The following is a 15531-nucleotide window of genomic DNA, read 5'->3' on the forward strand; positions in this document are numbered from 1 at the left end:
TCCTTGCTTTCTCTTTGTCCACATTTTTTTGTGTGCATTCCAAACCCAAAACATCGGAAAGTCTTGATAGAGAACTGTGTTAGCATCAGGGTGCAAACGATTGCATGTAAACCATTCTGTGAGAGTTGTTTTTTGAGCATTTTCATTTTGCACCACATCACGTATGTTATCAGAGTCACGAAAGGAAACAATATTCTCTCCAGGTAAATATATTTGCAATCATTGAATATCGGGTTTCTCATCATGAAGTTTGAATTCAAATATTCGCCAACATGCTTCATAAGCTGAAATATATCGTGCATCTAAGTACCTCTCAATCTCATCAATATTTTGTGCATCAATATTTTTTGCGTCAATATCATTGGATCCGGAACCACGCGTACTTGTAAACAGAATGGTTGCTCGATCATGGCCCTTATATACATATTTATACAAATATTTGACAGCTGCAATTGTCGAGCAAACCTCAACATTTATGTGAGCACTATACTTGGAACTCAAATAAGGATTGTAAGGCACTATCCATCGGTTATCCAAGAGGTTACCATTAGCATTATGAGTTTTTCCATCCTCTCGACGTCTGTATAAAGGATAACCAGATTTATCAACTCTAGTTGTATGTATAATTTTTTTTGGATAATCCTTTATACACTTTCCGTCCACCATGCAAGCACTTTTTGGATTGAACTCACCACACGGACCATGTATGTTACATTTAGTAATAATTCGATACAAATCCGAAAACCTTTCCTTATCACGTAGCTCAGCGCACACCAATCTATCATAATGATGTGCTTCTAGTGGCTTAAAGCGTGGTTCTAATATCAAGAGCGTATGTGAATCAGGCAAGCCTCTCTTTTGGAATTCTATGACGGACATATATCCAACAACTTTACCAAACAACTCTTTTTTCACTATTGAGTGCATCATGTCCTTATGTTTCAAATGAAAAACTCTAGCAGTTAAATCTGGTCGATCATGTGCAGTTTGACCAGGCAACAAAGCATCTGTAATTTCAAACCACTTAGGATTGCATGTCATGGTGATAAATAAATCAGGTTTACCTTTGCTACGTACAATTGCCATAGCATCTTGATATAATTGGTACATGAATCTTGGTCCACCTGTAAAGCTAGATGGCAATACTATTCTCCTGCCCACACCAATCCTAGTGATATTAGTATCAACTGCATCTGAACTATTGACCATATCAGCCAGTCCCCTATACATTTCAACTCGCAATGTTGATTGATTATGACGACACCAAGCCAATCTACATTGTTCAATGCTACAATAAGCATCGACAATGTATTGTTGTAGCAAGCGACCACCCCTTAAAAGACATGCATTAGTATCATCTCGAATCTGAAGTCGAAAAGCGTAATATTGCATTTGAGTGACACAATCTTTATTTGCAAGATTATTGGCATTAATATGAGCATCAATAAATGCATATGGAGCTTTAGTATGCCATTCATCCTCTCCATTTGGAAAAAGAAGAACATATAATAGTGGCATATATGCCTTGTGTAAGTTAGAAATATAAATCAAATGGCCTTGTCGTGTGCGAACTTGAATGCTATGATGATCAAGTGTATCATCATCACCTTGTCCAGGCATGATCGCAGCAACCTCACTTGCAGTGGGAACTGAATATCGTCTAGACGTGGATCGATTCTAAAAAATGGACATTCTTATTTCTACTAATGGATTGTGTTGCAAGCTTGCACCAACTGCTATAAAGGCCTGTGCGTAAGCATTGTGATCATGCGTCATTTGTTGAAGCTCTTGTAGTAAGTCTGGCAAAAGCCCAGGTAAAACCCCCATGTGATTCAATAACTCATGATCAGTGTCATAAATATAAAGTTGTGCAAACTTTGGCATTTGTTGTCCATCCTCACTTGGCAATAGGGAACCCATCCGGTGATATATTGATCCATGAACTCGAAAAGTATAACCATTTCCGATTTTGAGGAAAAAGCTCATCAATTTTTGCACCCATTGAAACAAAAGCCAATGCGCTATTATAAGCACGTATATTTTTTTTGAACTCTCTGCTTTGTGGATGTGTGCCATCAAGCAAATTACACAGAGGTTGTGGTGGTTGCTATAGAGGTGGCAAAATTACTTTCCCTTCTCTACAGCAATGCTTTCCAATCGAAGTTGTATGCATTGTTTTAGTTTCATCGTGCCACAACTTAGACATGCAATGGTGACAAACCTTGCAAAGGGTACCAATTGCATGCAAATCTGGTTTTTTGGAAGAGCAAAATTGTTACTGATGGATGAATATCCAAATTAGGTGGCATGTCATGGAGAATTGAACAAAATCCACAATTTTGAGGTAGAAACATAGGAGCTTGAATATTATACTGGTCATGTAGCATCTCAGTACTTGCATCTGCATTATGGATAGCTTCATTCTCTTCTTGAATAAGGCGAGGCAATTGAACATCTAAGGACAGTAATGGTGCACCAGGCATTTGAGCACTTATATCAATTGTATTTGTTGTAGTGAGATGCAATTGTTGTAATTGCGTTCTTACTCTTGCCCTGTGTCTACATTCAGCTCTAGTAGCATCAAGCATTTGCCTACAATTTCTTAATCCACCATTTGGATTATTTGTGTTTCCATTTCTTTGTGGACTTGTGCTATGTACCCCCACTCCGAAGGGTAGAAATTCATGGTTATCCAACATCTCAACATCTATATTGTGGATAGTTGCATTGTCTCCTTGATGAATAGGAGGTGGTTGAACTTTCAACGGCAATAATGGTGCAAGTGGCATTTGGTCACTTGTAGCTTGGATGCTATTGTATCTATCTCTATCTATGGTAGCATGATGCAGTTGTTGCAATTCTGTTCTAACTATTGCCACGTGCATACGTTCAGCTCTCGTAACATTAAGCATTTGCCTATGCACACTCAAGCCACCATTAGGATTGTATTGTCGAGTTGCGGTAGACATCTGAACCTCAAAGGATACCAAATCATGAGCAGCAGAGCAAGATGTAGCGCGAAATTGATTGGTTTGATATAGCTGATTTGGGATGCCGACATCCATATAGTTTCCATTTGCATGATGTTGTTCATACATATATCTTGCATGGTCACGAACATGTAATTCAGCCCTAACTCTTGCAACGTGCCTACATTTATGTCTAGTAATTTTGAGCATTTCTCTACGTGCACGCAATACACAATCTCTAGGCATAGAATGTGTTGGAAGTACCATTGCTGAGAAAAACCTGAGATAAAAAGAAAAATGTACTTTGATATTAGTAATTGCATACTTTTATGTCCCTTGCGTACTAAAATTTCTTCCTATCTTTTAGGGAAGACTTTAGCAAAGATTTTCCTTCAAGATAAATTTGTTCTAAACACTATTTCAATATAAAATTTGAAGATTATAACATCACATAAGCAACAATATAATCTTACATGTGTAAGAATATAAATTGAAAGAGCATATTATGTCATTATCATGGGGCATACAAAAGTCCAAATGACATGAAAATTCTCAAACCCAACAATAGAATGACATATCTATCGGAGGATCCGACAAAAAGTTATTGAAATCGCCTGATATGCTAAGAGCACTATGCATTGGATGATGAACTCATTCGAAGATTCAATAGGTTCAACATTGCAGAGAACCTATTGAGGCAAAATTTTAGAGAAGTGACATGCACATCGAGGCAAATGCTCTCAGGTGCAAGCACGCTTGCATTCCTTTGAGCCAGTAATTCACACACTCCATCCTCTATACGATTATTGCTCTTAGCAAGGTCTCGCAACTTTTCTGCATGGTCTTCCAAAGAACACCCTGGCCAGTGCTTGCGAACCAACTCATAGATTTCTCCTATATAGCCCTTTATTTCATCTATCTCGTCTTGCAACATTATCCCATCAGCCAAACCTCCTTCATATTTTTCTGCTAGGATTTTTTCGATTCTTTGAAGGCGATCACCAAACTTTTGACAGAAGGAGTTTGAAGCTCTTTGACGTTTGTTTAAACTCTTGATTTGCTTCTCAATTGCATCTAACCGATGCACGATCTTTAGGGATACAACGGAAGTGTTGTGTCCTTTGACACGTTTGAGGGCACGCTGTACTGACTTCCTCCTAGCCATGTCTTTGGCTTTACGCACATTCATTCGCGCATTGGGAGTACACAAAACAATGTCTGGTACATGGACATTGTTTCTTGCATCAGATGTTTCAGCATGCTCCATACTGCCATGGTTACACAAAGTATTAAGAGATCACACACACACACACACACACACACACACATCAACACAAACATAATAATGTTATCACACATTTTTTATACTAAAACACATGCACACATTAATTAATCAAATACTTAAAACACGTAATACACCTTAACAATGTAATGACACACATAACACATTAATTAATAAACACATAAACACATCAAGAAATAATATTAACGCACTTTCATATCAAAAGACTTTAATGTAGCACAAATCTTTAGTTATGAAAGATGCATTTGCTATTTTAACTTTGACCTATTTAAGAAAGTTATAGAAATGGCTACCATTACACAAAAGGACTCACCTAGAAAATGAGACTTAGAGCTATACTTTATTGTTTGTAAGCTATCAAATATATAGCTTTTAGAAGGAACCTAAAGAATGTGACCTAGAGTTATGCACTGAATATGTGAGAAATCATATGTGGACTTTATAGAATAGCTTCAAATTGTGGGACTCTTCTTTCCAAAAATATTTTATTGAGCCTACTAAACTTTGGATTCCTAAGTTCAATTTGGAAAAAAAAAGTCATAGCACTTGATCAATATTAACCACTAAAATCATCCTTATGATGTAAAGATAAGATAGAGAATTTGAAACCACGGAAGCCTTTTTAAGATGTAAAGTTTGAGTCTTGCACATGGGCTAAAATGCCTATTATTTGGAGAAAAAAAAGTCATAGCACTTGATCAATATTAACCACTAAAATCATCCTTATGATGTAAAGATAATGTAACGTGTCCACTAGAATCATCCAGGACACGTCTTAGCAGTCCATCGGAAAGGATGTCTAGAAAGCTCCGCCCACAATTCCCATGGAATGTTACGGGACTTGCGATCTAGGTCTTCCCGCGTCTGCCACGTAGCGGAAGTATCCTGGACGTTCCCACTTAGGATCGACCTGAATTTGGGTTTTCCTGTTTGGTCATTAGCTAACAGCAACTAGCGTCAGACCCGAGCGAACTACTTTACCAAAAATGCCAGGTCCGAAGCGGATTCACGCTGCACTTGGTTCAAGGAGAATGGGAAACGAGAGGGATGCAAAACTCAACCTCTCTGCCATAAGGCATAGTCCCATTCCGTTCCCCTAAAACAACGTAAATCGGGTAAAACATAACTCTAGGTCATTGCTTTCGATGATTCTCCCGCTGTTCTTCGAGATTTTTGAGAAAAGTTCCCGGCTAACCGGGACCACCCAACCGTAGGACGTGTTGAGAATCTAGCAATCACATCCACTTGTATGCCTCTTTGTATGGAGTAGTAGGCAAGGGAAAGCAAGCAATCTAGGATGAGGTCCTGAATCCCATAAGCACAGTGGTGCAGAATGCTACTACCTAGTTCTATATAACATTGTACTTGGATGTCACTTTCATAAGAGATGAATACAATATCATGATGTTTTCCTCTTTCAGTTAGTGTCATTATCATTGTCTGTCTAATACACAAGAATGTGTTTATGAGTTCAAGTCTCAATCTTGAGACCTAATTCACTTGTGTAACAGTATTGTCTTCTTTGTCTATGTCATCATGAGGTTTATCTCTACCTTCCAACCTCCATAGCTTTTGCCATGCTCTAGATCCCGCATTTCTAACAGGACGGACCCATGGTCCATCCTCCGCACTTTCCTCGGTTTGTTTTAGTTATGTAATTATCTAACACATTAATTTGACATAAAACAATCAGCTTCTTTAATTAATCCTGTTAAGCACAGGTTCCTTCACGTAATCTTATCACGTGACATAGAAAAATAATATCAAACAAATTCTTTATTATCATTTCATCATTTTATCTTTGAAATACAAGGAGTTCCGCCCGTAGGCTTGTCCATAATCTGCCCGAAGGCTATCCAATAATCTGCCAGGGATCACTATTCCAAGCTTCCACCCGTAGACTAGTATGCGGGCCTTGAGATCCAATCCCGAGTCACGTTAGCCTCTTGTGCAGGACCCGGAAGGCGAGGGATTTACGGCCAGAGCCCCCCCTGGCACCCAAGCGTCCTCCTGCTCCAAGTAGAGCTCAATGGAGAGACCTCTCGCAGCGGGTTCGGTCCACGTTCCCGGCGCGGTCAACAACCCCCTTGGTTAGGGTCAGGCAGGCAGTCGGGGGTAACTGAAGCTGCCTCTCCCTTCAGGCCTTCAACCTGAAGCTTTAGATATCTTTTCATCCTTTAGTTCCTTGAGCAAACAATGCAAACAGTGCTTTCTAAACTATTACAAGCACAATCAATTCCAGTGGTCGTTTATTTGGGCAATTTCTAAGGAGTGAATCCTTCTCTCCGAATGCATCCAGCATTCGATCCGGGATTAATTGCGACTTGGCAAGATCCCCAAGTGGTTTGTTTGTTCACCCTATTGTCCTTGGGTTAGGGCCATACCCTGTTAACCCAACTCAACCAATACCTTAGGTTTTATTAACAGTAAATCCTGGCGACCATGTCGCTCCAATTTATTGATTGATCATTTGCTTCCAAGCAAATACCTAACTTCCCTTTTTTCTTGGCAATTATTCCCCAAGAAAGGTGATGTAACAGGATGATTACTCATCCTCTTGCAAGTTAAATTTGCGCAAGAACTTGCCAACCTCATTTCAAGAAATGGCAAAACTCTCTTGTGAACAAATCACAAGTCTATGCGACGTTGCAACTTTTTGCACAAGTGTCGCATCTATTCCATGGGATCATTTCACCCATTGAATGGCGTTTTCTGGTCACGGAATTATCTCCAGCCGAGAAGCAGGGTTTAGGGTGTCTTCTTACCCAACCCATTTCTAATTACACTAGGCCAACAACGTTCGGTCCTAGGAATTCCAACTCAATCCGAGTTTCATCATTTGAACGAGTGATCCTTAGGGTAGAAACCTTAGATTGTTTTATGCATGAGCGTCCAATTGTGCCCTACATTCCGTGAATGTGGGTAGGACCTTTGGTTTAAGGGTTCCTCTTGGTAACAGATACGTGAAACTAGGTCAAGTCCTTAATGTGCTAAACCCTAGCTAGCACTTGGAGTATATTGTATCGATTTAACCATCCTAAATGAGTCCTTTGCGGTTTAGGTGTTTTGGGTAAACCCATTTACTTGTCTTACGACAAGGACGAGCCATTCCTAAAGATATTGTCTTGATCTAAGAGGGGAAAAACTAGTTGCATTACGTCATAACTCACGTAAGCACGCGATTCATTTCCTCTAGATTCGCAATCCCTAACTACTCTTGTTAAGACCAAGCACCTGCTAAAATTCACATAACTTCCATTGATCCTACTAGGACCTGGATTCATGATTCACGCTACTAAGCTTTTAGGGTTTTATGTTAAAATGAACCGTGCAGCCTTTCCCTAACTACATTTCTGAAAGAAATATTCGTACACTGAATGAATGAAATTCTTACGTGCGATGAGTGTGCAACATGCAATCCTTTCCTAACTACACGTAGTTAAATGAGATTTATGCCAATTGAAGCTAGAGTTAACCTATTTAATGAAGCCCTTAGAATTATTCCCATGCTTTCTATTTCCTACGGTTGATAACAACTTCCTTAATGAATCATTACCAAGAAGATTTATCTAAAAATGTGGCATGCCATTTAATCTTTCCATGCCTAGTAAAAAGGTGTATCTCAATAATTTCAACCTTGTAATGAGGCAACAGTTGATCTAGGCTCGTCACTTTTGAATGCACAAAAGGAAACTTATTGGTAAGGTCCTAAAAATGCATAGACACCTTATGTTCTTTTCATTCATTCCATTGAACGTACCAATGACTAATTTTCATATTTTGAGCTAATCCTAGTAAATTGTCCAAATAGCCAATTCATTTTCCAATTGCATTTAACTTGACTAGGTAAATTCGAACATGCATGGGTGCTTCCTAATCCATGAAGTTATCGTGACTAATTCAAAACTTTTGTGTGGAATCCAAATAGATAAAACCTGGACTTGTGGACTCCGGGAAATATCCACGTAAATACTAGGAGAAGATCCTCCCGCTGGCGCGCCTTGTGACTTTTTGGGGCCATCGTAGGCATGATTTCGGCTTGTGGTTTGCCTTCGCGGTCTACCAATTTTACTCATCTTGGTATGCAGCCTTATGATCTTTGCCTTTCCCCATCGTACATAGGAAATTCCTTTGCGGGACTTCAGATGAATGGTGCTTGCGGAAAAAGGGCCTTAATGAGCTTGTAAAGGGCTTGGATGGGACCCCACAGGAAGGGGGGCTATGGAGGAGGCCCTTAGAAGCTTCTTGAAGCTTCTCAAAAACGTGGTGGAACCACGTGGATGAGAGGAGGTGACCGATTTGGTAGTGGCGATGTCTTCTTTCGTCTGCTAGCGGCTTCACGACCCCGTCCCTTGCTCTCTCATGGCCTAGTGGCGTTATGGCTCCTCCTCGACTCCCCTCGGACTGGCGACGTCACGCTCTTAGCTCCCTCCCTTCCTTACCTTCAAGCCTTCTCCCTCCGTCGGCATGATGACCGCCTGATGGCGGCGAGTTGGTGGCGTCCTACGGCAGCCTCGCGAGCTCCCTTCCTCCACGGTAGTGACCGCCGGCTGAAGCAGAAGCTCTTCCTTCTCCCACACGGCCAGCCTTACGCCCTCCCTCACAGTCCTCACTGCAGCGTGATCCCTCTCAATCTCTTCCTTCCTTGGCGTGGGCAGCGTTACGCTCTACCCCCCCCTCTTTGTGCTTACCATAGCCCTGGCTTTTATAGCCATAGGGAGAGGTACCTACCTCCCTCCACGTGCCTAAGTGCATGGGCAGTAGCCCCCCCATGGCTCCAGCTAGATGCTAAGTCATAGCACCTCCCCTCTCCCTCCTCCAGCATGATCGTTGGCTGGATAAAAAAAAAATGCCATAAATCCAAAATTTCATCTTGATTTCTTTCCAAGAGGGGGTTCACACGAGCATAAGCGGGTTTCCTTGACTTTGGTCTTGTTCATGCCAATGGAGATTGTACAATTTCACTGTCCAAATATTCAATGCCGGCATTCCCTTGCATGAGTATCATACGGGTTGGAAATATTTACAACGGAAATATTACAGATAAGATAGAGAATTTGAAACCATGCAAGCATTTTTCATATGGGGGTTTGGGTCTTGCACATGGGCTAAAATGTCTATTATTTGGAAAAAAAAAGTCATAGCACTTGATCAATATGAACCACTAAAATCATCCTTATGATGTAAAGATAAGATAGAGAATTTGAAACCATGCAAGCATTTTTCACATGGGGGTTTGGGTCTTGCACATGGGGTAAAAGGCCTATTATACATTCCATTCAACTTTAATGTAGCACAAATGCTTAGTTATGAAAGATGCATTTGCTACCATTACACAAAAGAACTCACCAAGGAGGTTGATTAAAGTATTCAAGCATTGATTACAACCTAAATGAACAAAATATTAATTAAAATATTATTAGCACATATATACATATGAATACATACTATTAACATAAACATAACAATGTTATCACACATTTTTAATACTAAAACACATACACACATTAATTAATCAAACACTTAAAACACGTAATACACCTTAACAATGTAATGACAAACATAATACATTAATTAATAACACGCATAAACACATTAAGAAATAATATTAACACACTTTCATATCAAAAGACTTTAATGTAGCACAAATCTTTAGTTTTGAAAGATGCATTTACTATTTTGAACTTTGACCTATTTAAGAAAGTTATAGAAATGGCTACCATTACACAAAAGGACTCACCAAGGAGGTTGAGGTGAGTGATAGGTTGGTGCAAGGAGAAAAAGTGATCAGGTAAGCTGTACTCAAGCTTCTCTCTCTCTCTCTCTCTCTCTCTCTCTCTCTCTCTCTCTCTTTGTGGCTCCACCCCCTTTAAAAATTCTATTATGGAGTAGGGGTCTCTCCCTCTCTCTGCTGAAAACAAAGACCATCTTCAAAAAACAAAAAAAAAGGTGTGTGTGTGTTGGAATCATTGTGTTTGAGGCATGCAAAAAATTGGTGTAAGCTAAGTTTTCTCTAGGCACATTGAAAGGGAAGGTGAGTATGTATACCTACGTGTGTGTGTGTGTGTGTGTGTGTGTGCGCGCGCGCACGTGTGCTATGGAGGTTGAGCTGAGTATGGATGTAACTAATCTACGAATCTACCTAACCTAACACCTACCCTATGTGGCACTTAAACAATGACTCCAAACCTAGAATATTTTTTTAATGTATGGATCTAGCTAACCTAACTCCAATCTTATGCGGCACTCAAACAATGCCTCTACACATAAAATATTTTTTTACGTTCTTTTAATATATGGCACTCAAATGATGACTCCATACCTCTATTACATTATAATGTACGAATCTACCTAACCTAACTCCTACCCTATGTGGCACTCAAACAATGACTCCAAACCTAGAATCACACTTTCATATCAAAAGACTTTAATGTAGCACAAATATTTAGTTATGAAAGATGCATTTGCTATTTTGAATTATGACCTATTTAAGAAAGTTATAGAAATGGCTAACATTACACAAAAGGACTCACCAAGGAGGTTGAGGTGAGTGATAGGTTGGTGCAAGGAGAAAAAGTGACCAGGTAAGCTGTACTCAAGCTACTCTTTCACACACACACACACACACTCTCTCTCTCTCTCTCTCTCTCTGTGTAATATTCCGTGTTAAAAAAATGAATTGGATTAATGGATTTTTTTAATATTTTCCCCCTTATCCCTCCAGCGGACTGACGAGCTGGAGGGGGAGGGAAATAGTAGGAGACATTAAGCTCCTTGTTGGAGCCTTATGGAGGGAGGGAGGACATTCGTGTCGACACGTAGGGAGGGAAGATCCCCCTCCCCTCCACTATTTAAATGAGGGGGGGCCGCTGGAGTTGGGAGGGGCTATAGCCGTGCGGAATAAAGGAAGAAGGGTCGGAGGAATCCGTGTCGCTGCTGCGTCGTGAGGGAGGAACGGGAGAACGCTGAGGCCTCGTCGCCTGACCATCACACCTTCACTCGCCGCTGGATCAGCACGTCTCCACTCGCCGCCACAGTTTGCCTAATAAGCTTTCCCCCCTCCCACGTGGAAGCTTTAGAAGCTTCCTGGGGGGAAGCTTCTAAAGAACCTTCTTAGCCCCCTTTCACCCCCCCCCCCCCCCCCTTATGTTTTTTCTAAACCCCCTTTGTTCCCCCCCCCCCCCCCCTCGGGTTTAATCCCCCCCTAAGCCCCCATTGTTTTCCCCCCCTCGAGTTTAATCCTCCCTAAACCCCCTTTTGTCCCCCCCCTCATAACTCTCATTTTCCCACAACTCCCTAAGTTTTTTTCCTAATCCCCCCCGTATCCCCATTATTATTCCCCCCCCCCCCCCCCCCCCCGAACCTAAAAATCCAAACCATCATCATGGCCTCGGATGGTATCCCGTAAGGGAAAAATAGCCGTGAGATAAAAGATAGGGAGGGAAAGTAAAGGGAGGGAAAAGAAGGAGTGAAGGAGGAAGAGTGGGAAAAAGACAAAAGAAAGGGAAGGAAGGAGAAGACGGTGGAATTCCAGAAGAAAGAGGAAAAGGCTATCTCACATTCGAACTACGATGCCGCCAAAGAAAGTCCAAGGTGTAGCTGCGGGAGGGTCATCCCCCGGTATCCACGTGGATATCTCACCTCAAAGCGAGGTTTTTCTTCTTGGCTTTAATCCGGTTTTAAGTCGATCATGCAAAGGAAAAATGTTAAGGATAGGATATATTTGTTCGAGTTATTTGTAACGAAGGAGTTTAGCTTAGGAATGACAATGTATAGAACTTAGCTTTCTTCAAATTTCATCAAGCATTATAAATTACGAGCAAGATTATCCATTTACTATAGTAATATATTTTAGTTAAATCCTAAGGTGTAAAAATTATATCTTGCACCATTAGTCTTATTCCTTTCGCAACGAATCATGATAAATGGCTAAATTCATGAAAGGTTTCTTTCGATGCTCGAATTAATAGGGAGTTATCTTTGCTAGTTGCACATCTTAGCAAGGCAATTGTTGTTATTTGGCATGAGTTCATCTTTAAAGAAAATGGAAGTTAAATGTTAGGAATTAACAAGTATGAAAATTAGATATACGAACTCATTTGGAAAGAAAATGTAATGGGGGATTGCTTGATGACACTCTATTAATACTTTTCCCTTGCTATTTGAGGACTTGGGGACTAATAAAGTGTGTATACACCAATTTCACACCTAGGCCTTTTTGTCCCAAGGAGTATTGTCGCTCTTTGTATCACCTTGGCATTAGGCTATATGCCAAATTAAACTGTATTGATTGGGAAAGTAAATTGTCACAAGGATAGTAAAACCGTGACAAGACGATTAATATTACCTTCCAAAAGATAACTGAACCAATCTAAACATAGAAACATTTATACCCTAAACACTTGACTACTTTCCTTACCGTAGGGACAATAAATTCATAAAGATAAGAAACTAGGGTTTGTCCCTAAGGTTCTTAAAAGAAGAAACCCTAGGCCTGACATACGTCAGCTTAAAGAATCTAAACAGATTATTCCATCGCAGGACTTGTGCAACATGTATGAAATCATTTAGTCTTGTGATTGATTCACAAGGAGAAAGGGGAAAAACCCTCATCAAGGACGGCAGATCCTTACGCAGGTTATCTTGCAAAAAGACGTATTCTTGGATATCCTTCTAAATAAGGAAAGTTGTAAACCAGAAACTAGCATATCTAAGGCACCTCAGGGTTAACCAAGTTGGGTATGCCCTACACCGGAATGTAAGAGATCTTGCCAAGTTACAAGACACCTTGGAAACGAGTGCTAATACACTCAAAAAGGAAAGAACACTTCCTTAGCAGTTTGCCAAACAACTCGGTTGATTCACGGCCGTGTTTGTGCTTGCTAGGGATTTTAGAGCTCTGTTTGAATTATGAATTACAAATTAAATGAGTACCTATACTTCAGGTTAAAGGCCTGAAGGGAGAGGCAGCTTCAGTTACCCCCGACTGCCTGCTTGACCCTAACCAAGGGGGTTGTTGACCGCGCCGGGAACGTGGACCGAACCCACCGCGAGAGGTCTCTCCATTGAGTTCTACTTGGAGCAAGAGGACACTTGGGTGCCAGGGGGGGGCTCTGGCCGTAAATCCCTCGCCTTCCGGGCCCTGCACAAGAGGCTAACATGGCTCGGGATTGGATCTCGAGGTCCGCATACTAGTTGATGGGCGGAAGCTTGGAATAGTGATCCCTGGAGATTACTAGATAGCCTTCGAGCAGATTATGGACAAGCCTACAGGCGGAACTCCTTGTATTTCAAAGATAAAATGAAGAAATGTTAAAAGAACTTACTTGATGTTGTTTTTCTATGTCACGTGATAAGATTACGTGAAGGAACCAGTGCTTAACAGGGTTAATTAAAGAAGCTGATTGTTATATGTCAAATTAATGTGTTAGATAATTACATAACTAAAACAAACCGAGGAAAGTGCGGAGGATGGGCCATGGGTCCGTCCTACGGTTGGGTGGTCCCGTTTAGCCGGGAACTTTTCTCAAAAATCTCGAAGAACAGCGGAATGATCATCATCATCAAAACGAATAACGAGAACAATGACCTAAAGTTCCGTCTTACTCGATTTATGCTATTTTAGGGGAACGGAATGGGACTATGCCTTTTGGCAGAGAGGTTAAGCTTTGCATTCCTCTCGTTTCCCATTCTCCTTGAACCAAGTGCAGCATGAATCCGCTTCGGACCTGGCGTTTCTACGTAAAGTAGTTCGCTCGGGTCTGATGCTAGTTGCTGTTAGCTAATGACCCATCGGGAAAACCCTAATTCCGGTCGATCCTAAGTGGGAACGGCCAGGATACTTCCGCTATGTGGCAGACGCGAAAAGACCTAGATCGCAGAACCCGTAACATTCCACGGGAGTGTCGGGCGGAGCTACAAATGGACACGTTGTCGAAGGGTTTGTCAAAACAAAGCAAAGTCGTGTCTACTGAAGACCTTGATTAATTTAAGGATAGAAGATCAGCAAATATGCGAAGAGGATGAGCATTTCCAGTATACGCATTCCACATTTTTATTCAAAGCATTATCTTTGTTGATGTCTTATAGAGAAGAAAAGATCCCATAATACATGAAGTTAATGATCCACACTGTTGAATAGATAATCAGTTTTGAAGCTTGAGAAGATCTAGATGTGTTGTAATTGGAAACCCCATACCAATTTCTGTAATGGAGCATTCGGTATGTTCAAGTTTACACTTTCGCAATTAGAAGAACTGTTCTGTTTATCCAAAGAATAGCAGTTTTATATAAACCAAACCTGTCATTTCATCTCATTCTTGCAGGTTTCATAATGTGACCTCAAAAATTTAGACCAATGGCAGATCACTTCTTAACACGTTTAGCACTTCTCAATGAGGAGCATTATGATGCTTTCACTGTCAAGATGAAAGTAAAACTGTAGACATTAGCTGCAGATGTACAAAAACTTTGAATTCAGTTCTGTCCATAGCGATCATCCTACGAAGGGCGTCCACCTAGCCTTTCATAAGATCCAGATCAGTCTCTGTAACTGGCTTCATATCGAACAGGCCCACCACCACTACCATGCCGACTAGCACCACGCCGTCCACTATCACGTTCATATCCACCACGGCTATCCTTACCATAGCTATCATAGCGATCTGAGCCAAAGCGATCACGACCAGATTTATTCATGACGGCAAGAGGCCTTGCAAAATATAGTGAATCCAAGCTCTTTCACACATCTAGATATGCGAGGGCTCCACATGTTCCACATCCTCCTCGTGATCAGTTTCTTCTTCGGCTTCCCTTTTTACTCATCACCCTGTGTAGCCTTTGTCGAGCTTCACTAGCAGCCTCCTTCTGAAGAAGAAACCTCGTCATAGCTGCAACTCGGACCGCCCTTCTTCATTGTAGTAGGCTTGTTCTTCCCGACGGAGCAAAAGCTCCCTATCAAGGTCGTTGTCTTTATCCTCGAACTGAGTTGACCTCCTGTCTTCTACTTTCGTCCTTCTCCTCTGCTACCATCTTCGTTTTCTTCAGCGCCCTCGTCAACTTCGTCGTCTTCATCTTCCTATGTGATACTTCATCTGCTTCACCGTCCCTCGTTGAAGTCGTCTTGTCGTCAATTTAAAAAAAAATCAACTTTTGCTTTAATTCATTCGACGTTTCTGTCACCGCAGTGTCCTATGGATGAGTTCCTCACAAGATCATCGAGTAACTTCAGCACCTGCACACTTTTTACATCTCTCATCT

At 41.1% G+C, this 15531-nt stretch overlaps 1 protein-coding gene across 1 annotated transcript; it reads right to left on the minus strand.

The window, feature by feature from the left end:
* Window positions 1-219: 219 nt before the first annotated feature.
* On the minus strand, window positions 220-1620 carry LOC148040937 (uncharacterized). The gene has a single exon (XM_087690489.1). The coding sequence runs from the start codon at window positions 1618-1620 to the stop codon at window positions 220-222; it is 1401 nt and encodes a 466-aa protein (XP_087546615.1).
* Window positions 1621-15531: the final 13911 nt, after the last annotated feature.

The sequence above is a fragment of the Lygodium microphyllum genome, chromosome 1, assembly GCF_053477565.2.
Source record: "Lygodium microphyllum isolate KBCC chromosome 1, Lygodium_microphyllum_v1.1.10, whole genome shotgun sequence".
In the NCBI taxonomy this organism is placed as follows: Eukaryota; Viridiplantae; Streptophyta; class Polypodiopsida; order Schizaeales; family Lygodiaceae; genus Lygodium; species Lygodium microphyllum.